This window comes from Musca autumnalis, unplaced genomic scaffold (assembly GCF_047663935.1).
Source record: "Musca autumnalis isolate F117 unplaced genomic scaffold, ASM4766393v1 scaffold_1, whole genome shotgun sequence".
Taxonomy (NCBI): domain Eukaryota; kingdom Metazoa; phylum Arthropoda; class Insecta; order Diptera; family Muscidae; genus Musca; species Musca autumnalis.
In genome coordinates this window covers 31491830-31515018 of record NW_027411644.1, presented here as the reverse complement: position 1 = coordinate 31515018, position 23189 = coordinate 31491830, and the positions used below count along the sequence as shown (strand labels likewise).

At 34.8% G+C, this 23189-nt stretch overlaps 3 protein-coding genes across 6 annotated transcripts in view; all 3 read left to right on the top strand.

The window, feature by feature from the left end:
- The first annotated feature begins 1648 nt into the window (after nt 1-1648).
- Rrp5 (Ribosomal RNA Processing 5) lies at nt 1649-8292 on the top strand. Its single transcript, XM_073971083.1, has 6 exons — nt 1649-1859; nt 1939-3307; nt 3370-4318; nt 6150-7723; nt 7797-7962; nt 8033-8292. The coding sequence occupies exons 1-6, from the start codon at nt 1776-1778 to the stop codon at nt 8193-8195; spliced, it is 4305 nt and encodes a 1434-aa protein (XP_073827184.1). The 5' UTR covers nt 1649-1775; the 3' UTR covers nt 8196-8292.
- A 938-nt stretch (nt 8293-9230) lies between these two features.
- Nucleotides 9231-15347, top strand: LOC141390411 (uncharacterized). 3 transcript variants are annotated; one of them, XM_073963321.1, is made up of 6 exons: nt 9252-9307; nt 10396-10545; nt 10860-10926; nt 10993-11202; nt 14962-15089; nt 15188-15347. In XM_073963321.1, exons 3-6 carry the CDS (start codon nt 10901-10903, stop codon nt 15328-15330), a joined length of 507 nt encoding a protein of 168 aa, XP_073819422.1. In that variant the 5' UTR covers nt 9252-9307; nt 10396-10545; nt 10860-10900; the 3' UTR covers nt 15331-15347. The 3 variants fall into 3 exon arrangements, with proteins under 3 accessions (XP_073819420.1, XP_073819422.1, XP_073819423.1); XM_073963319.1 differs by lacking the exon at nt 10396-10545 and having other exon boundaries at nt 9231-9307; XM_073963322.1 differs by lacking the exons at nt 10396-10545; nt 10860-10926; nt 10993-11202 and having other exon boundaries at nt 9258-9307.
- A 3292-nt stretch (nt 15348-18639) lies between these two features.
- The window catches only part of LOC141395366 (protein fem-1 homolog CG6966), a 60742-nt gene continuing 56192 nt past the window's right edge, over nt 18640-23189 (top strand). The window contains exon 1 of one of the 2 annotated variants that reach the window (XM_073971063.1): nt 18640-19697. In XM_073971063.1, coding sequence (XP_073827164.1) covers nt 19638-19697 — 60 coding nt within the window. In that variant the 5' untranslated portion in view covers nt 18640-19637. The remainder of the gene's footprint in view (nt 19698-23189) is intronic. The other variant, XM_073971070.1, reaches the window with a different exon arrangement.

Genomic DNA, 23189 nt, shown 5'->3' with positions numbered 1-23189 from the left:
CTTTCAATACTCTTATGCTACACGCTGAAACTTTCATAGGAAACTTTCCCATTATTTTGGCGTTCTTAGGTCGAGTTCCCCATTACAGTAATTTCATAAAATTACTTTTGTATGGAACTCGATCTATGAACGCCAAAATAATGGGAAAGTTTCGTATGAAAGTTTTAGCGTGTAACATAAGAGATACTTTACTAGGCGTCATGGTACAAATACACAGGTAGCCGCATCGGCAATTGTTGGCAACATAAGATGTCAAAATTTGACATCAATTCAATGTAATTGACACATTATGCAAAGACATAAAGTAATAAAGACCTGACAAAATGCATGCAACAAAAAAATGTTTACGAAACTTTGTGTAGAAACATTACCCTTAACAGATTGCAGTTAATTCAAAATCGCAACCAAGGAGGAACATTTCATGTAATAGTATCAGAAACGAAATTTATGAATTCAAGGATCTATTCAAGAATAATTCTATGTCAATTGGATCGGTAAATTCGGTTAAATACGTAAAAATGTATAAAAGAAAAAAATGTTATATCACCATATCGTGATATAACATTATGTTAAATTCAAAAGCCATTCACTGAAGAATGATAGCAAAAAAATGTCTTATCTTGTTGTATTTATGGCTTTGCATTATGTTACCATCAGCTGGCATGATAATGCTACCTGTATTATTGTACCATGCTAGGCGTTTACACCAGACAGTTTGTCTTCAAATACAACTCTGATTTACCAACACATACATACATTTGTCAGCTGTCTCCCAGCTGTCCATCAGTTTTTCACAGACCGTAGGGTTAACAAATTATTGACATTTTTATAAAAAAGTGTGAGATCATAATTGAAATGTATTGAAAACAAAAGAACATTAACAAAAACAAAATATGTGAATGGAAAACAAAATGAAATCGATGATTTCACTCATAATTTTACTACTGTTTTTGCAGTTGTCGTTTTTGTGTAAACCATCACCTTACTAATTTCATACATGATGTAATTAGTAAGGTGAAAAAGAACCTACAACATGACTATTTTGATTCAAAGTTCTTTAAGTTGTTAACATTTTAAGGCTAAATTACACTAGCATCAAACTTGTATGTTATGACACTTCTTTTTATCCATATCGTATTCTTAATGTTTCGCATTTTCCATACTACTTTTAGTTTTTTTTTCGATCACACCGTATGTACATTTTCGTCTGACATAACCTATACATGTAAACAACACAATGTAAAAAAACCTAACAAACACTATTTATTTTGCTAAAATGTCTCACTTTTGCATTTTCTGTACTCATTTTCTTAATTTTTTGGTTAAATTGTCTTCTTCCATCAATTTATTTACCAACTGCACCCATAAATACATAACCGAAGAACAAACTTTGCATCACTCACACATTTTTCACACAACAACGGACCGTATGTATTTGGCCCATTATTCAACAAATGCCCTGTTCCAGAACCTGCAAAAAGCTAACACTTTTTACTACGATAACATTTTACCCTTCATGTTATCGGAAAAAATAGGAAAAATTAGTAGATTTTTGCAGTTCTGGAACAGACCAAAAGGTTGATGAGAAACTCGCCTCTAGATTCTCTAAAAATACATTTTACATACGTTACGTCTTCAATAATCAAATGTACAGCTGTTATTGCAAACATCAACGATGTGGCAACACTTATTAAAAACAACGTGCTACGATATTTAGTTTGATTTTATATTTTTATTCGATTTCATTTCAAAATTAAAGTTATTTTCTGTTAAAAATGGTAATAATTGAGAAATCATTTCCTCGTGGAGGAATACCAGCCTCAAAGGAAAAAGCAGCCACAACCAAAACAGAAGGACAGGTGGGTGTAATGGTTTTAATTTTAGAGAAAAAAAGTATTGATTCTCGAACTCCTCTCCTCATTGTTCCGTCCGTCCCAGATCTTTGGCGCTGTCCAGAAGAAAATTAAAAAAACCAAAACAAAATCAACGAAGAAGCTACTTGGCGACGACGATCAACAAAATGATACCTTGGAATCATTCTCAGCGGAGTTGCTTAACTATGAAACAATACAAGATGGCATGATAATAATGGGTATCGTAAAGAAAGTGGATCAGTTGTATGTCAATATATCATTGCCTGGAAGGATTTCGGCTAGAGTCTCCGCATTGGAAATTTCTGATTCTTATACCAAGATCACAAAGGAGTTTTTACAAAACTCTGCCCAAGCTGAGGGTTATAAACCTTTGAAGGATTTGTATCATGTGGGTCAAATTGTTTATGGCCGTGTATTGGAAATTAAGGCAAATGAAAAGGGTCATGTTTTGATTGATATGACCTTTAAGCCCAGCGAAGTCCATGCCGATCTCAATCATTCAAATATACGCAAAGGATTTGTATTCAATGGTGCCGTGGAGGAGGTCCAAGAACATGGTTATATTATTGAATCGGGCATCAAGGGTTTGCGCTGCTTTGTTCCCTTGGAGAAATCTAAAGATGGACATGGTGTTGGTGAGATGATGTATTTGAAAGTGGAAAAAATCACCTTAGATAAATCGGCAAGTACTTGTATTTGTCGTGAAGTATCGGAAGACAAATTAAAGGTGAAAGATCAAGCCGATCCCAGTTTGGATTATTTGCTACCAACAACTATTGTGAATTTCCAAGTTAGCAAACATTTAAAAGATGGTCTAAAGGGAAGTGTTATGAATGAACTGTTTACAGCCTATGTCAATGAACATCATTTGGGCAATGCCCTGCTGGTGCCTGATGATTATGAAGTTAATGAAAAATATGAGGCAAGAATCTTGTATGTTATGCCTTTGACCAAGTTGGTGTATTTGACATTAAATGTCCATCGAGGAAGTGAAATAAAAAAGGAAACTAAAAGAGAGGAGGAAGATGGCGAAGAAGCTGCTGATAGCAGTAAAGAAAATTTGCAGCCACTGAAAAGAGGTGATATTATTGAGGAAGCAAAGGTCCACCATTTAGGAACTGGTGGTGTGGTTTTGCTGTTGAATGATAGCTTTAAGGGAATTCTATCCTATAAGACCATTAAAACAAACTACAAGGGGAATTATGATCAAGATGAATTACTGGCCAAATATGCCAAGGATACCACACATAAAGTACGTATACTTGATTATGACATTATGGATTGTATGTATGTGTGTACCGATGATACGGCCACAGTGCAAGAGAAATTTTTCGCCCTTGAAGATTTCAAGCTAGGAGATTTGGTAACAGCAAAGGTGAAGGAATACAATGAGAAAGTTGGTGGCTACTCGGTACAGGTTGGAATGGCCTCAGGTAAGAGTGTAATGGAGTTGGTAGTGATTCTTAAGTTTTAATATTTTGTTTTTGTTTTTCAGCCATAATTGAAAAACTGTTTTTGGCTCCATCCTCCAAGATTTTGGAACCGAATACCAAATTGAAGTGCCGAATTGTTGCCGTTAGCCAAGAAAGAAAAATGGTTTATCTCACCAATCGCCAGGAGTATTTATCAAAAACTTGCAATTTCCTTAGCAGTTTCAACGAGGCCCGTATCAATGGCAATTATACAGGTACCATTGTCAAATGTGAACACAGTTTTGCTTTGGTCAAATTCTTTGGTGATGTCAAGGGTGTATTCTATCGTCAAAATGCTCCTGCTGGCCATTTGGATACGTTGGAGGAAGGACAAACTATGCAATTCCGTGTGATTGATAAAAAAGATGGCCAATTAATATTGGGTGTGGTGGAGAATGCCTTTAAACTGGGAGAAATTTGCCCAGCCACTGTTGTACATAAATTGGATTCTGCTTTGGAAATTAAAGTGGCTTATGCCACAGATGCTGGTGAGGAGGAGGAAGGACATGAAGTCGAGTTTAAAGGTCTCATACCCTTAAGATTTCTATCCAACTACCATGACCTACTGCTGGCCAAGTTGCACATGTATCAAGTTGGAGAACAGACAATGGCTGCATGCATCAACAACAACATCTTCAGTGTACGAGATGTCCAATACTTTACCGAGAATTTAACACCAACTTGGAAATCTATAAATGTGGGTGACATTCTAAAGGCCCATGTCAAAGATGTCAATGAAGATGTGGTCGAGGTAAATGTTCCCATCAATAACTATACGAAATCGGTGAAATTACATTTAAACATGATGCTAATGGATATCAACAATGCCTCGAAAGTTTCCATTGCCCCAGACCAAGTTATTTATGTTAAAGTTTTGGGCAAAGAAGATCTAACCAAAACAATATCAGTTTCGGCGAAATTAATAGATGTGTGGGATGGTCAATTGAACAGTTCGGCGAAGGCTTTGAAAGAGTAAGTTTTTGATTTTCTTTTGTGTTGAGGGTTAGTAGGAATAATTTATGTGAGGATCATTCTGAAATTTTTACATACCCAAGATCATCAGGGTCGTGTTAAAAAAGGCACAGATGATCTGGCGGGTGGCAACTATGATACGGCAGTCTGTTGACAGTGTATAAGCCGGAAACGACTCAAGGGCCCATTCTGTACCAAAATTATGACTGTTAAAACAACAACTGCAACAAAAGGTTGAATTTTAAAGGTTTTTTTAACAAGTGACCAAAAATGTGAATTTTTTTAAAGATTTTTTTCCCCTAAAGTCTGGATTTTTTTAAAGAATATTTTACCCCAAATGTGGATTTTTAAGGAATATTTTTTCTCAAAATTTGAGTTTTTAAAAAATATATTTTCCCACAATGTGGATTTTTTACAGAATATTTTTTTGCAAAACGTGAATTTTTTAAAGAATATTTTTTTCCAAAACGTGAATTTTTAAAGAATATATTTTCCCAAAATATGGATTTTTTTAAAGAATAATTTTTTCCAAAACTTGAATTTTTAAAGAATAATTTTTCCAAAACTTGAATTTTTAAAGATATATTTTCCCAAAATGTGGATTTTTTACAAAATATTTTTTCCTACAACGGTGATTAGGAGGATTGGCGTAATTTATGTGGGATGACGACTTCTATTTTAGGTAATGCCAAAGAAATTCTCGATCAGAGTGTTTCTTTGGACACGTATCTATTTGAGCGAGCAATTGACACTTGGGTATAAAAAGTTTCTTGTTGAAATACAAGAAAGAAGTGAACTGATGAGGATCTGTGGTCCGAAACTATAGTCTTCCCTGCCTTACCCCTTGGTAAACATTCCCAATTTTTCCCACTAATAAATAAAAGTTGTTTTAATAAAATATTAAAACAACGACTATGGGATTAAGCCTGACTATTTTGAAAAGCAAAATAAAACGTGGAAAGAATGTTTTTTTCCCAAAACGTGTATTTTTTAAAGAAAATGAGTTTTTAAAAAATATTTTTTTTTTCAAAAAAAAACTTTTTAAAGAAAAATTTTTTTCAAAAACTAAACTTTTTAAAGTATATTTTTTCGCAAAAAAAAAGGAATTTTTAAAAAATATTTTTTCCAAAAAAAAAAAAATTATACTTAAAAAATATTTTTCTTAAGAAAATGAATTATTAAAGAATAAATAAAGAATTAAATTTTTAAACAATATTTTTTCCCAAAAAAATAATTTTTAAAGGATATATTTTTTCAAAACTTTGATTTTTTTAAAGAATATTGTTTTCCAAAACTTTAATTTTTTAAAGAATATTTTCCCAAAACTTGTATTTTTTTAAAGAAGGGCACTTTTGTCCTTGATGCCCTGATATAACGATATATTGTTTTTTTTTTTTTTTTTTTTTTTTTTTTTTTTTTTTTTGTGGAAGAAGGTCTTTCTTGCCTAGATATGGGTATAGCCTTTTCGTAAGATATGTTGCTTAGGAACACTCCTAGGATCGGTGTGAAATGTATAAATCGGCCGAAATATATATACCGTCGTGATCAGTATAATACCCCCGATCCGAGCAACACAATTACGTTTAAGACCCATATCTCGGGAAGTATGGACTTGCCTACGGAAAACTTTGCATAGTTGTGATCAGAAAAACAAGAACTATCTGCGGCTAAAATTTCAATTCGATCCGAGAGGTGCCCTTAAACGAAACTTTATGCAAAATTTTCCCAACTAACCTTCAAACATGGAATATTTCAGAATGATTTCAGACACAAATTCCTAACTTTGTATGGTATTCAACTTTCATTTTAATCATTCCCTTGCTATTTCCAGATACTTTGAAGAGATTAACGACATTAAGAAGCAATTGAAGAAGCAAGGCAATGCCATTTCCCGCTATTCGGTGGGTGATAAAGTTAAGGCCCAATTCCAGGGTGTCAATGAGGCCACCAATGATTGGGAATATACGACGGAGAAAACCCAAATAAAGGGCATTGTCAAATCCAGCCTTGTAGGAAAGTCGAAAACTCCAGCAGTTGGCACAAGCCAGGAATGTATGGTCCTATGGGTGGACTATAGTAACAATCTACTGTTCCTTAGCAACAAACCTGGCGATACCGATCACATATTACCCGGCAAAGAAATACCCCAAAACTTGGTTGGCAAGGGAGGTATAAATGCAAAGGTTCTGTTCAAGAACGAAAGTGTGTTTGCGTGCTCCCTGAAGAAGGGTAAACATCCATTGGTCTACTGTCCGGCCCAGTTACATTTCAATGATTTCGAAAAGAGTTGCAGTAACACTGTAAGCGAAGGAGATTTTTGTAAATTAACATTCATCGATGATAAACTGCCTTTGGCTGTTTTGGATGATATCCACAAGATTTGGACAGAAATTAGCCGCAAACGGAAACTTGCGGATGAAAAACAACAACAAAAGCAAATAGCTGCAAAGAAAGCCAAAGTGGAAGAAAATATCACAGCTACAAAAGTAAAAACCGAGGAACGCAAACGCAAAACCTCAGAAACCAATGAGGAGGCAAAGAAACCCAAAAAAGAAAAGGCAAAGGAAACAGCAAAACAAGAACATCCTAATGTTCTTTTCTATGAAGACAAAAGTGCAGACAAAAAGGCAGCCGCCAAGGTTGTCGATATTGTGGTAACACCAAAACTTGAAGACGCTTACAAAACCACAACTCCCGTTAAAGTTACACCCAAATCTTTGGCTGGTGTAAGTAATTTCTGGACCACAGACTTAAAGGACATTAGCAAAACCGAAGATTCCTCAGATGAAGAAGATGATGAGGAGACCCAAAATGTTAATGATGCAAAGAGTAAAAAGAAGTTAACAGCAGCCGAAAAATTCAGACAACAACGTGAAGAGGAAGCCCGTCTGCGAGCCATAGAAGAAAAATATGCCGATCCTACACAATTACCAGATTCCGTAGATCAATTTGATCGGTTGGTGTTATCAGATCCAAATAACAGCAAACATTGGATAAACTATATGGTATTCCATTTACAATCCGCCGAAATTGATAAGGCACGGGCTGTGGCAAGAAGAGCCTTGAAAACCATTACCTTTAGAAATTCCGAAGAACAAATTAACATTTGGGTGGCAATGTTAAATTTGGAGTTACGTTATGGTAGCAAAGAAACCTTTAATGATACCCTTAAAGAGGCCTTGATATATAATGAACCGCTAAAGATTTATTTGCGTGCGGTGGAAATTATTACGGACTCCAAAAAGACCCAGGAACTGATAGAAATGATTGGCATTATAACAAAGAAATTCAAGGCGGAACAGGAAATGTGGAAGGTGGCAGCAAATGCTTACTTTAGTGTGGGCATGACAGAACGGGCTCAACAACTGCTGCATAAAGCCTTGGCTTGTCTACCCGAAAGAGATCGTAAGTATTATAAAAGAAATTTGATTTGGGAATCTATTAAATATTCACATTTATCTACTCTCTCTCTCCTCAGATGTCAACACAATTGTCATGTTTGCTAATTTGAATCACAAACATGGCGAAAATGAAATGGCCCAAACCTTGTTGGATCAAGTTGTTACTTCATATCCCAAACGTGTTGATGTCTGGTCTCAATATGTTGATATGTTGGTTAAGGCTGAGCTAATTGATTCGGCGAGGTAAGAAGTCCTACAAAATGCATACAATTTTGTTTTAATCGTTATTTTTTATTTTTTTTTTTGCTTTCAGAAATATTTTGGAACGCGCCATTGTCCAAAAGATACCCCTACGCAAAATGCGTACAATCTTTAAGAAATATTTAGAATTTGAAGAACGTTTTGGCAATGATGCCAATGTCCAACGTGTCAAACAATTAGCCATGGAATATGTTAAGAAAAATGAAAATCTTTAATAAGACCATACTTTTTTATATAGCAAATAATTTTAGTTTTACATTAATTTTTAGTGTAAATGGTTAAAAATATATACATACTTGTGTTTTAGACCTATTTATTTCGTTTTAGAATATCCCCAATTTTGAGGTTATGGGCAGAAGATTTCCAAACTAGAAAAGACCCGCGGGAAATGTCGCTTAGCAAAAAGAGTAAATATACATTTCTATGACACATTTTTGTGTCTTAATTAAGGGTCTAATTAGGTATTCGCTATCTAATGCCTTGTTCACACTGACGGTAATTCGCTCTCTATTCGTAGTTGAGCCCAAATTATGTATTAATTACTCCATTTTCCATACAAAATTCTGAGAGCGAAGAACGATTTTTGTACATTGTTCAATTGAAATTACTCTCCGAACGACGATAAAATATGTCCCATGATACAATAAGAAGGTAGCATTATCAGCCCAGCTGATGGTAACATAATGTGTCAATTGCATTGAATTTATGTCAAATTTTGACATCTTATGTTACCAAAAACGGCAGTTGCTGCTACCTTCTTATTGTATCATGATATGTCCCATCTCTAACAAATGAGAGTATTTATCGAAATAAATTAATTTTGACAGACAAAATTTAAAAATTTATGAAAAACACCAACATTTTTAGAAAATCTACAAAACATGAATGAAAAGTAAACGGTGGAACGATTAGTATATATCATGGCACAATTACCCAGGTAGTGGCATCGTAAAATTTTGAATATGTTATGTCAAAACTTTCTTTATGTTGTTGGGGAAACTACAACAAAAATAGTTTTTTATAAAGGGATTTGACCATGGCAGAACTACCAGGTAGTGGTATCACACCAGCTGATCGAATATGAAAAGTCAAATCCCTTTATAAAAAAAAAATATTTTTGTTGTAATTTCCCCAACAACATAAAGAAAGTTTTGACATAACATATTCAAAATTTTACGATGCCACTACCTGGTTAATTGTGCCATGGATTTGACTTTTCATATTCGATCAGCTGGTGTGATACCACTACCTGGCAGTTCTGCCATGGTAGTGGTTGCCAAAGGATGCCGTAGTTTACGTTGTGGAAACGTTAAAGGATGACTTCAAAGTAAGTTACAGATCAACAGCAATACCCCCACTTTTAAAAGTGTGCGCAGCGTTGCGATTCTTGGAGGACGGAAGTTTCCAAAAGTCCCATGGCAATGATTTCAACAATTGCATGGCTCAATCTACATTGTCGAGAGTATTGAAGGAAGTTGTCCACTTGATAGAGGACAAATTGTGCCAAAATTGGATTGTTTCGATGTTGACAGAGGAGGAAAAAAGGCAAAATAAAAACCATTTTTATTCAAAAACGAAATTCCCTGGTGTAGTTGGCTATATAGATGGAGGAAGTTCGTCATTTGTACTTAAACTGAACCTACTGTATTTGTCACCAAATTCATTTGCAAAAGATTTGCTGCTGTCCGCTCCAAAGGCGATAAATTCACTTATTGTGATGGACCACCACCAGTGTCGTTGACGTTTATTTTATTTTGAGGCATTTTCTTTTTCAACTTTGCTTTAAAGTGAATCCAGACTCTGCCACTCTTCAGGTGTTCGTGTTGGAGGTTCATGGCTGTTTAAACTGTCCGAAATGGACCTCCACGCTTCATCCGCTGTGGCTTTGGTTTCACCAAAACTCCCGAACTCCTCGGGCTAACACGGCGTTTATATTATAGCCTTTTGCAGGGTTAACCTTCTTTATGAGCATTTATTTGAAATATAAGCAATGGAATTGACATTAGAAACCCAGTCGGTTTGTTAAATCCTGTTATATATAAACGGGGTATAAGTTTGGATTTTCACTCAGTTTATCAATTAATATTTCGAACTGCTGCTTTGTCGTTATTTTCACCATATTGATACACAAAATTAATTAATGATGCAAAGAATCAATTGGTCTGTTCCTTTACTTTTGAAAATGGTAAAACCGGCAATAGCAGTAAAAGTTGCAAACTGCTCACATATGAATTGTATGGTGTCAGAAGTAAAGGAACGCTTTTCGAGTACAAAGTGGCAAAACTTGAAGATTCTTGCACGTAAAGGAACAGAGCTAATAATTGTTAACAAAATGTTTATTTTTCCTTCTATTTTACTTCTTGTTTCTTCGAAAATGTTCACTGCAACTGAAAATTGGTGGTTGCTGAAAAACAGCCGCTTCGTCAACTGAGATTCGCAACTTCAGTTGAGAGTTGCCATACGTGGATCAATTTTGACAACTGGCAACGCCACCCAACGATAATTGTTCTCATATCGTTGTTCGATGATCGACCCCTTAAATTACTGTTATGAACATGGCATAAGGTACCACACTATTTTATAAAAGTCCCAACTTACATTATAGCCCGTTTAGACTATACCCTTATACGTTGATTAAGGCCATTATCTTGATTTAAGTGCTTAATCCACCCAAATCCACCCTGATTTACCATACAAAATTAAATCAACTCAAAACTTGGATTTGTTTTAAATCAAACTTTAAATCGAAATATTTTCATATACAACACTGTTTTTTGCTCCTAAAAATACAACTATTGTTGTCTGTACCAAAATTGGCAACTGAGTTCATGTGTCGTTTATTTACATTTTTCAAATAACTGTAAACACGAAAAAAATAGAAGCGGTTGCAAAAATAGAAAAATTATTGAATAAAAATAAAATGGATGCAGAAAAGAAAGAAAAAAGGTATGCCTTTAATTTAAAATAAATTGCAACAATATATTTAAGAATTTACATGTTTATTTTTAACAGGAATCGAAACAAACAGAGTCGTAAGCGCTGGTCACCAGCTGGAGAGGAGTTCCTACTAGATCTTTGGGAAAAGAATATGGATAAGCTTAGAGGAGCTAGGAAAAATTCGCATGTATATGCTAATATTGTTGCAGAAATGGCATCACAGGGATATATATACACTCCCGATGAGATAAAAAATAAGCTGCACAATATTACAAGCAGATTCAGGTAAAAAATATGTGATACTTTTTATGCATAATATACATATGTACAAAACTGGTAGCATTCGTGGCTCATAAGATTCTTCGAAGATTTTTTCTCCCAAACACATCCACATCAAAAACTTCCACAATTGTTTCGAGTACACTGGAAGTCTTATGCGTTGATATCATCAATGTCGTTGCCTTCATATAATTACAGAATGATAATTTTGTTCGAACACAAGTCCAAGAGATAACAGTCCGAAAGCAGTAAAAATAATGGGGGGTGACTCCCAAAATTAATTCAATTGTAAGATGAACTAGGTCATACTTTCTACCAACAGAACGGCAACATTTTGCACATAAAACCAGTTTAGAACTTTTTACAACAGATAATCCTTGAGGTTCTGGTTTAATTAGAATTTTTTTTAATGGGGAAACCGATACGTCTCGATTTTTTCCAAGAACCTTACCATGTAGCAGTCAGCACCATCAAATATACTGGGTTCTGAAACACCATACGCATTAAAAAAAACTATAAGCAGAAGTACAAAATAGTTACAACAGTTTCTCTGTTCCATAACCTGCAAGAATCTACAAATTCTTTCTACGATTATTTCCGGCCCACACTAATGCTCTGTTCCAGAACCTGCAAAAAGCTACTACTTTTTACTATGATAACAATTTTTCATTTAGTAGGTTCTTGTAGTACTGGAGTAATTTCACTGAAATATTTATATAAATATTTCCGGCAACTCTTGCTTCAAAAAAATTAAAATGATAGTTCTGTTCGATAACAAACTTGTTCAATAAAAAAGAGCTGGGAAGTAGTTGCAAGAATTTGCAAATATTTTTTACTTGCAAAGTTATCGAACAGGCCCAATGTGAAATATGAAAAATTTTAAAGGAATTGACTGAAAATTGCCAACACAAACAATTTCTTCCAATTCAATTCCCCGTACGGGTCACTCTTATCAGACTTGCCGCATGTAAACTTGCCCAATGTAAATTGGGACAATCGGTCTAATTGCACTCAGCAAGAATGACAGCTGTTATCGAGATTCAGTTGTGTCAGTGTGAAAACATTTCGTATTAATTAACATTTGTGCTTAGTAACTTAGTAAGGAGCTTGGTAAGGAGGCATCGATGAGTGCAGATGGAAGATATTTTTCGGAAGCCCTTATCTCTGGAACTGTGGACTTCCTCCATAAATGTTATATGACGAGATCTACCTCTGAAAAGAATTTCACGTCTGGTCAACCAAAGTCATTGGTGCTTAGTTTGGCAGGGTAAGTTTTTTATAATATATGAACATATACATAACTAATTTTTAAATCCATCCTATTTTGCAGTTAGTGACGAATGTGAATCAAGTCAAACATAGCCAAACAAATACAAATATTCATAAATCATGCTACTCGGAAGAACAAATTATTGTGTCTGTCCGTACGAACCTTTGATTCAACAGAGTTGTTGTCTGAGTCTACGTCGGAACGATCATATATCCAACACACTCCATGAATGTCTTGTATCTATCACAATTTGATGAATTTGAGTTCGTATTCTTTTTTTGGTCTGGAGACAGCAAGGTGCCCTTATGAAAGTCAAGATGATTGAATCTGGTGCTGCTAACTGCCATGTAGTTGTGATGGAAGTCATCAAATTTTGATGGGTTTGTTTTTTATTTTTTTCCTAGTAAGATGGAGTTGCTATCCCGTCACCCAACCCAAGTTTTTACCATTCCTTGCAAGACAAATCACATCAAATTAATAATGTGATGAATGCAAGATAGTGTGTTGAATCAAAGGTTCGTACGGACAGACACAATAATTTGTTCTTCCGAGTAGCATGATTTATGAATATTTGTATTTGTTTGGCTATGTTTGACTTGATTCACATTCGTCACTAACTGCAAAATAGGATGGATTTAAAAATTAGTTATGTATATGTTCATATATTATAAAAAACTTACCCTGCCAAACTAAGCACCAATGACTTTGGTTGACCAGACGTGAAATTCTTTTCAGAGGTAGATCTCGTCATATAACATTTATGGAGGAAGTCCACAGTTCCAGAGATAAGGGCTTCCGAAAAATATCTTCCATCTGCACTCATCGATGTCTCCTTACCAAGCTCCTTACTAAGTTACTAAGCACAAATGTTAATTAATACGAAATGTTTTCACACTGACACAACTGAATCTCGATAACAGCTGTCATTCTTGCTGAGTGCAATTAGACCGATTGTCCCAATTTACATTGGGCAAGTTTACATGCGGAAAGTCTGATAAGAGTGACACGTACGGGGAATGGAATTGGAAGAAATTGCTTGTATTGGAAATTTTCAGCCAATTCCTTTAAAATTTTTCATAATTGGCATTATGCCTGTTCCAGAATCTGCAACAAGCTACTATTTTTTACTACGATAACAATTTTTTCTTTGTGATATTGAAAAAATAGTAAAAATTATTAGATACTTGCAGTACAGGAACAGACTAATAATTGGTCTGTTCCTTTACTTTTAAAAATGGTAACAGTGGCAAGAAATGGTAAAAGTGGTGAACTGCTATCATACATGGTACAATAATACAGGTAGCATTATCAAGCCAGCTGATGGTAACATAATGTGTCAATTGCATTGAATTGATGTCAAATTTTGACATCTTATGTTACCAACAATTGCCGATGCGGCTACCTGTGTATTTGTACCATGTATCATATAAATAGTATGCTTTTGAAAGTAAGGGAACACTTTGCGGGTAAAAAGTGGTAACCTCAGGCACGTAAAGGAACACTACTAATGAAATTGCTATAGTGGGGAACTCGATTGATTTCATTTTCAATGAAAACACGCTAGTGTGGGCCGGGACTAACTTCATTTTTGAAGGGCGTTGTATATATTGAGTTATTTGGTCTGTTCCAGAACTGCAGGAATCTACTAATTTCGTATTGTTTTTCCATAACATAAAGGAAAAATTGTTATCGTAGTAAAAACTAGTAGCTTCTGGTAGGTTCTGGAACAGGCATATTGTGATGATGGTCACAGGAAGTAGAAGCCACTAATTGAACCGGACTAAATAGAAAATGATAGCATTTTTATACCCTCCACCATAGGATGGGGGTATATTAAGTTTGTCACTACGTTTGTAACTACTCGAAATAATCATTGTAGACCCCACAAAGTATATATATTCTTGATCAGCGTGCAATTCTACATCGATATAGCCATGTCCGTCCGTCTGTGGAAATCACTCTAGCGTCCGAACGGATTGACGTAGGTTGATGAAATTTTGGGAAAATATGTTATTTTTACGTAGGACTTTTGGTATTGAAAGCGGGCTATGTAGGTCCACGCTTTCGTATAGCCCCCATACAAAATGACGCGTGACGCGTCGTCGTTTTAAGGAATTTTTAAGGTATTTGGCCCATTTTACCACCGAATTGGTTGTAATTTGGTACTTTGTGTCTCCAGAGGCCAAAAAATATTCCTACCAAAGTTGGGTTATATAGGTCCACGTTTTGGTATAGCCCCCATATAAGGCCCCGTATAAAGTACGCGTCATTTTAATATATTTTGAATGTATTAGACCCATTTGACCACAGAATTGGTTGTAATCACATGTTGCTGATACACTTGTTGAAGGAGTTATTATATTCCTTGTAGCCTTTGACATTAGTAGCTCTAGAAGATGATATTAGTTCATGTCCTGCTACAAAAATCATAATAAAAATCTATATTTGTACTCAATCAATCACAAAAAGTTTCGTTAACAACATTTTCTTTACAGGGAAGAGAAACAAAAGGTTGGTCCTTCAGGTGGATCACCCTCTAGTTGGGTGCTGTATGAAAGGGTCAACTCCATTTTGGGAGGATACAAGTTCTGCAACTTAGAAGAGACAGTTGAAGAAAGTATCGGTGGGTACATAAAAAATATTACATATTTTTATTGGTTTATTTCATTTTTCACTACAATGGATTTTTAATGTTATGTATTTAAACATTTATTTTTACAGATTTATCTTACTGTGACGTGGAATTTATTGACGAAGATACCAATGCTCTATCCGAGCAATATCTAAGCGAAAATATATTTGATGACACTATAGATTCGGGTCTTAGTTGCACGGCGGAGCCTGTGTCTAAAACTAAGAAATGAACCAAAGCAAAAGATTCTAAAAAGCAAGCTTTACAGGCAATGGAGGCCATTAATAAAGAGTTGATTGAGGGTATTAAAAAAATGAACGAATTGAGTGAGCGAGGTTTGGAAATTCAGAATACTGTTGCACAAACTGAAAAAGAGAGGAACGATATCCTAAGAGAGTTCTTAAATGCCTTTAAAAACAATCAAAATAATTAGTTTTTTTTAATTAATTTTATTTTAATATTTAAATATATATTGAATTTCTTTTTATATAGTTATCCTGTATCCTTTTATATGTATGTATATTGCATGAAAGAATATATTTAATTTTTAGTTTTTATTGATTTCAAACATTTCATGACTCCAAAATGAAATAAATAATGGTGTTGAATTATCATAGTTTATGTGTTTTTGTGTGACGATGTCGTGAAAAGCTTATGCAGAGGTGGAGGACTGCATGTCTTCTTCAAGATCTGTAAAAACAATGATTTAAAATTTTATATTTATTTCAAGCATATCTTACTAACCTGTTTCCCATAAAAAGTTAGTAATGGCGTTCCTCATTTCTTCCCCTCTGCCGTGTACGCGGCTGAGAGGCATTTGTGGAATCTCATCCCTATTGTTGGCATCATTCTCGAGCCAATTGTTGTATATTTGATCATTATGATCATTTAAAAAGTTGTGCAAAACACAACTACATTTTATAATATTTTTGGAATTTTTGATATCATTTTCGATACCTCTGCCTACCCTGCGAAATCTAGCCTTCAAATGACCGAAGGCATTCTCCACAACTCTTCTTGCTTTCGACAAATGATAATTATATTTCTTCTCCTTGTCTGAAGCACCTACAGCAAATGGGTATGGCTTCATAATTGTTTCCGATAATTGGAATGCCGAATCCCCAATTATAAACACTGGTACATCATACCCACACATATTCTTCCTTTTATCATTTAAAATTGGGCTTTGAAGCAATTTTTTCAGTTTGCTGCTCTCGTAGATATACGAGTCGTTGCACCGACCGGGAGCACCGACGTTAATATATGTAAAACGGTATCTGAAACGAACATATTGTAAGAACCAAAGGTTGGTATAATAATATTTATTACCTATAATCAACTAAAGCCAGAAGCACCATAGAGTACCAGCCCTTATAGTTGTAGTAATCATATGCCTCCTCCCTTGGAGGCTTAATCTCGATATGGCAACCATCTGTTAAATTCGAATAATAACAATTAATGGAAGGATTATAATCCATAAAATGCTGAACATACATATATTGTTGGTGCTGATTGGCAACAATATTTGTTCAACTACTTACCAAGGGCCCCGAAACACTGAGGAAACCCAAGACTCTCAAAACCTTTGACACACTCGTCCACTTTTTGTTCGGTCAAAATATTGCTGGGTAGATGTTGGGGAGCAAGTATTTCCCATACCTTGCTACAAAATTCATTAAATAAAATGCAAACAGTCGCTTTGGACACTCCAAATAAACGTCCAATGGTGGCGTATTCCGCAGACGACCGTAGTGTATATAACGATATGGCAATTCTTTTGTCCAGTGGAATACATTTCCTCAAGTGTGTGTCGATTTTTTCCATGGATTTAAGTTGATCACACAGTATATTAAAACGTTCACGGTCCATCCGGAAACTTTCTTTAAAAAAAGAAGGTGTACATCTAGGAATGTCCATCTCCCAGAACTTTCCATGTCTCTCCTAAAATACATAAACACATATGAACATGCGTATATAATTTTCTGACAAAGAGGACCTTACAAATTTCCAAATTCTGCCAGACATTCGCAGAGTCCGGATGATCATATTTTGTTTTTTAATTAAAATTGACATTTTCATTAATATATTCCTTTTATCTTTATGTATATTGTGCAGCATCATTTGTTGACTTTCCTGCCGATCGCAGCACTGGAGAAAAACCTGAGTTAACACATCAATTTTTTCCATTTTTAATGTTCAAACAAATTTTTTTGCAAATGTTTAGTAAATAAAAAAGCGCGAATGTATACGTAAACAAAGATCAGCTGATTGACATTTTACATCATTTTAAACTAGTCTAAACAAGTAGGATTTGAAAGTTGGATTTAGAAATCGAGTCGATTTAAAATGACTAGTCTAAACGGGCTATTAAGGCGAGTTTACTTGTGGCAAGTCTCATTTTGTAGGAGATACACGTGTATGGAAGTGGAAAAAAATTGCTCGTACCGGCAATTTTCAGGCAATTCCTTTATTATTTTTCGTTTTTGACATTATTTCCAATGTTTTGAAAACAAAACTTGCCGAAACAGAATTGTTTGTATAAACGTAAGAGGCAAGTTTAAAAGAGAACGTGAAAACTTGCCGCAAGTAAACTCGCCTTATGTCAATCGGGACAAAGCAAGCGCTATAAAAGCAAGAAATTCTTTAAACCACATTTACATCAAACAAGTTTTAAATAAAAGCGTAATAGTACGTTTATATATAACCGGATTTAACAAACCCAGTGGGTTTCAAATGTTAATTCCTTTGCGTATACGTCACATAAATCCTCATTAAGAAGGTTAACCCTGCATAAGATTTCAATTCCAGTGAACATTTGACAAATAAATTAAGTACGTATTTGTCAAAAACACTTGTTTAATGTCAAATAACTCGGGAACAAATTGAATACTCTACCAGCCGACGGAAAAAATCTGAAAATTTTTTTTAAATTGTAAGTTTTTTTTAAGTAGCCGGCATTCGGCCGAGGATTTAAGACTTTATCCTATGGACAGGAGCCAATTTAGGACACGAAAACAACATTTTTTCAATTTAAATTTTTTTTCTTAAGGTCTGCGTACATAAGCTGCCTCGCCTGGTTGCCTTGCTTGCTTCTGATAAAAGAATAAAAAAGAAAAGGGCAACCCAGTTCGAAATTTGCTCGGCCTCCTTTATTCTTTTATTTTTATTATGTCAAAAATGAAGCAGGAAAGCAAGGCAACCCGGCAAAGCAGCTTATGTACCCAGGCCTTTACTTTAACAAGGGAATTTTCGGAACTTCAGGGGCCCATATCTCGGGAAGTATGGACTTCCCCCCAACAAACTTTACATTTTTGTAATCAGGACGTAAAGATCTACCTGTGGTAAACATTTCAGATTTTTCCGCCAGCTGGTAGAGTATTTTATTTATGCCATAACTCGAGACAAAGAATTTTATTATGAAAGCCATAACGGTCAAGCTACTGCAGAATTACGTTCATCTAATGAACGAAAAAATGATATCCGGTATGCTGATATTCACGAAGAAGTGATAACCCCACAAATAGTATAATTTAACGGCGTCATAAACAAAAAACGAACTGGCTACGTGAAAAAGGAAAAAGACACAAAGAGGAAATAAGATAAATAAGATTGCGTTGTTAAATAAATAATAAAAATAATTTAGTTTGTATTTGATGGGCGAATGAGAACAACGTTGAAGAAGAAAAAGTTCGTGATTCTGTGATTCACCACTTTGCCTCTTTGCATGCTCATTTGAAAAATAATAATACAATAAAAGAGGAATAAAAAATAAACGGTAAAGATTTGAAACGTCTCGTCGTTAAAAGAAAAACAAGATTTTTACAAGTGCTCTGTGATTCCTCCCACTCCTTTCGAGTTAACAGAATACACAAAATCAAACATCAAGCAAAATAAAAACAGCAACAACAGTTAAAAAAGACAACAACGTCTTCCTGCTTCTTACTATAATAAGAAAAAATCAAAAATCTGCTCATCAGTTTTAAAGGGAATAAGAGCAAAACGAAGAATAAAAATATATAAGAGTAATAATAATAACAAGAAGAAGAAGCGGAGCAAAAATTTCGGGAAAAATTGTGCAATTGTTTGTGCTGTGTTGCGCTGCTGATAGATAGGCTAAAGAAGCCAGAAAGATTCTTGTAAATAACGCGAAACGGTGGGTTGGTTGGGTTTTACATTGCAAAACGTACAACAACAAATCAATAATATAAACATTTCAATTTGTACTTCAACGAAATTGTTTTAAACAAAAATTTGCAGCAAAAGAACAAAGGAAATTTATAAACACACAGAACGAATAAACCAATACAATTACAATATTGGCACACGTACAAGACACACACACGTATTCTTAACCAAAATACAGTGACAGACACGCGCGAGACCAACAAAATATTCTCTCCAAAAAATAACTTAAAAAATACAAAGTGTTGAAGAAAAAGAAGAACGAAAACAACATAAATAACTTAACCAAAAACCAACTAGGTTTTATTTCTCAAGTGCACAGAAACCAAAAACAGATATTCCAGAACAACTTCTGTCATGGATCTTGCATGTATTGTGTGTAATGCAGCTAGGGACAATAACTTAAATCTGCTGAAGGTGAGTTCAACCAGAAAAACAAAGCTATTTACAATAAGACTTTTTCTTTTTTCGTTTTTTTTTGCTATTATGAGAAGAACAGAACAGAGAAAACAAGCGAGGTAGCAAACAAAGAATGTCCATGTCGTCCAACCAACAAAAAGTTCTCCATCAAATCGACGACAACATTTCAACATGTTATTTTGACGAGTAGAATTGTGAATTGTTCATGTTAAATGTATGAGTATCGGTCGTCGACAAAGAATTTTATGATAAATATTCAGGAAATGCGTTCTATTTTTGAAATGTATGTATTTCAAGAAGTGAACATTGTTCCAAACCAAGTTTCTATATGTCCCAATAATTTGATGGTTCGTTTTGTTAAACTTTGAAATGGATAGCAAGCTCCGTACCTCTTCTTCCCCGCAACCAATAACGTTCTCATTTTTATGTTTGTTCGTCTTAAGAATAACAAAATGTGTCAAAGTGTTTTTGTTGTTATTATTAATCGATACTACCCATTCCATTGCTCTGCTTGCTGTCTGTTCTATCTATCTCTTCTTCTTTGGTTAAGTTTTATATTTTGTTACAGTTGTTTTTGACGTCAATGTAGTGATTGATTGATCAAGGGAGTCGGCGGGGGGCAGTAAAGTAAAGTGAGATAAATTTCTGTTAGACAAGTGGAAACAATTGCCAGCCATTGCTTATTATTGCTTGCTTGTTATCAATTTGTTTTTCGGTGCATCAAATATTTATTTATAAAAAAAATACCTATTAAACAATATTTTGTCGAAGACAATTATTTCATTTTGAAATTCTATTTGATGATAACAACGAATTGTGAGATAATGTTTTGATTTGTTGTTATATTTTCTCTAGAACAATTACATTTATACGTTAACAAATGAATTGGTTTGGTTATTCCATGTGTTTTTTTAGCTGACACATCAATGTTTATTTTATATTTTTTTAAGTGAGAAATAGGAAGAGACTTTGTTACATGAGCCATTGAGAATTTATGACAGTGGATTTTATGAAAAAGTTGTCGGAAATGTTAAAATCATGTAGAAAAAAAAATGTATGGAAGCAGTACCAATCTACTTTAATTTTACGGCGTAAAATGACTTTCAAAAAAGAACAATGGGGGAGAAATTAGTGTAAAAGAGAATTCTTTGTAATCAGCTGTTTCTAATCAGAAAATTTTTGCTAATTACTTTTTTTTTAAAAGATTGGAGTTTGTTAGTTTTGTATGAGCAAATTGGATAAATTGGTTAAAGTTTTAGACTTAATCGCCATCATTTGTAATGTTTTTTAAAAATTTTCAAGAATAATCTTCATTTCCAATGTAAATAATGTAAACAATCGACGAGAGATGTTATAAGGTGGAGAGTGTGAGAGGTGCATGCTGTCATTTGATATCAGCTGTTTATAAATAATCCGTAGCTTGTGGAAAGTATTTCTGCGTAAATAAAATCACACATTTGGAAAACGTGAAACAAATTAACGCCAAACTTTGGCTTTATTTAAATTGGATTAACTCTGAAATTATGAAGATGTGATAATAAACAATACCCACGAGAAACTAGAACTTTTGAAACGACTCGATGTATAGAAATTTTAAATAAATTAGCTCAATTTTTACAGTGTTTTATTCAACCTGCTTTGGTGTCGTTTAATTCGAATTTAGTAACTCATTTTCCACACAGTTGTAGTTAACCAATCGAACTAAAACTTTGCACATTTTTCAGATTTGGATGACAACAAACCAAAACCACAGGAAGCATAAGTTTAGAATTTCTTGAGCGAAAAATACTCACTAAACAAATCTATAAGAAGACAAAAGTGATATAACCTCGATAGTACGATTTTTGGTTGAAATGAGAATGTAAACTAGTGGATATTAGGTATTATTAGATAATATGTACCTATGTATATGCGTATAAATCTTGGTACATCTGGATCTGCAGTTAAATATGTAGGTATGTTTGTGATGAAAAACAAAATTAACAAATTCTCTAAATACTTGCATATTTCAGTGCGCAAGTTAGCTTAATCAGATAAAGGGGTGTTTACACTAGCCATCAATGTCATATGACACGAAATAAAAACATTCCATATCTGCCCACACAGACAATGTGGAGACGTAATTTCACTACATTTTTGCTGGTGTATACCCAAAAAGTAAATGGCGTGAGGAAAATCCCCAATATTAGGTCTGTTCGTTTACTCAATAATTTGTACAAGTCCAGTAACTTCTTGTAATCAACTAAGGTCTTTTGCACTGTACTGTAGAGTAAACGAACAACATCCAGTAACAATTTGTACAAATTGTAAGTAAACGAACACACATATTGCACACATTAGCGACTGTATAACGATGGAATATTTCAATTCATATGACATTAATGGCTAGTGTAAACACCCCTTTAGATTGGAAGAGAGACCGTTAATACCACAATAATTTCAATTCGTAATCGCTATGAAGGCTGTAAAACATCTGTCCGAAATTTTCCGCAGGTTCCCACAATGGGAAATGCCTGGTTCAGCTTTAGAATGATTGCGGTTGAACTCTGTAAAAGTATCAAAATTTCTTAAAGCGGGATATGAAACAATTGTTGTTGTTGTAGTGACGCAAAAATTTGCAACCTGAAATGGCTGCGTTCCTAAAGAATTAGGAGACAGGTGAGCGGTGTTATCGTGGCATAAACTCGGTACCATTATGAATTGAGTTGCATCGTCAGGATTTTAACTGGGCTTCTGCTCAAATGGTCTCCCTAGGGAGATGGAGAGGCGATGGTCTTCGAGTACGGCATTCACACTGTACCTTAATAAGTTCTGCCCAACGGCTTCAGTATGAATGCTATTCAAGCCTGCCTGATAGTCTAGTTGATCTGGAGGTACTCGTTTATACCTTTCCACATCTGTCCCTAGATTATGAAGAATCTTTCCCTAGATTATGAAGATCTCTCCTGACGTGCATCGGTGGGGGAAATTTGGCCACTAGATTGTGGCAGGGATGCGGTAACACCCAAGCAGGTACCGCACCGACAACATATAGTTGTGCTGATGTACCTGTAAAATCTTCGTCTCATGAAGGCGGTTCATGAGGAGGCACACCGTTTACATAACACACTGGCGTCACATCGCTTACCACAAACCGGCCTATTTCTTTGTGTAAGAGGCCAAATAGAATTCTTTGTTGCACCCTAAATGCTGCCGGCCAGAGACTTGTAAACATTGTTTTTATACCCTCAGCATTTATGCTAACGAGGGCATATACACTTTCATTCGGGCAAAATGTGCCTCATCGAAATAATGGCTTTAGACCCCAAGTATGTTTGGACAAAATGTGTTTCAGACAATTTGGAGTTGATTTAGCCATGACCGTCCGTCTGTCTGTCTGGCTGGCCTGTGCGCACGATAACTCTTGAACGGATTAACCGATTCGGTCCAAAATTTGGCTTTCGTAATATTTTGTCCAAACTTAGTTTAAGTTCGAAGATGGGTTATATC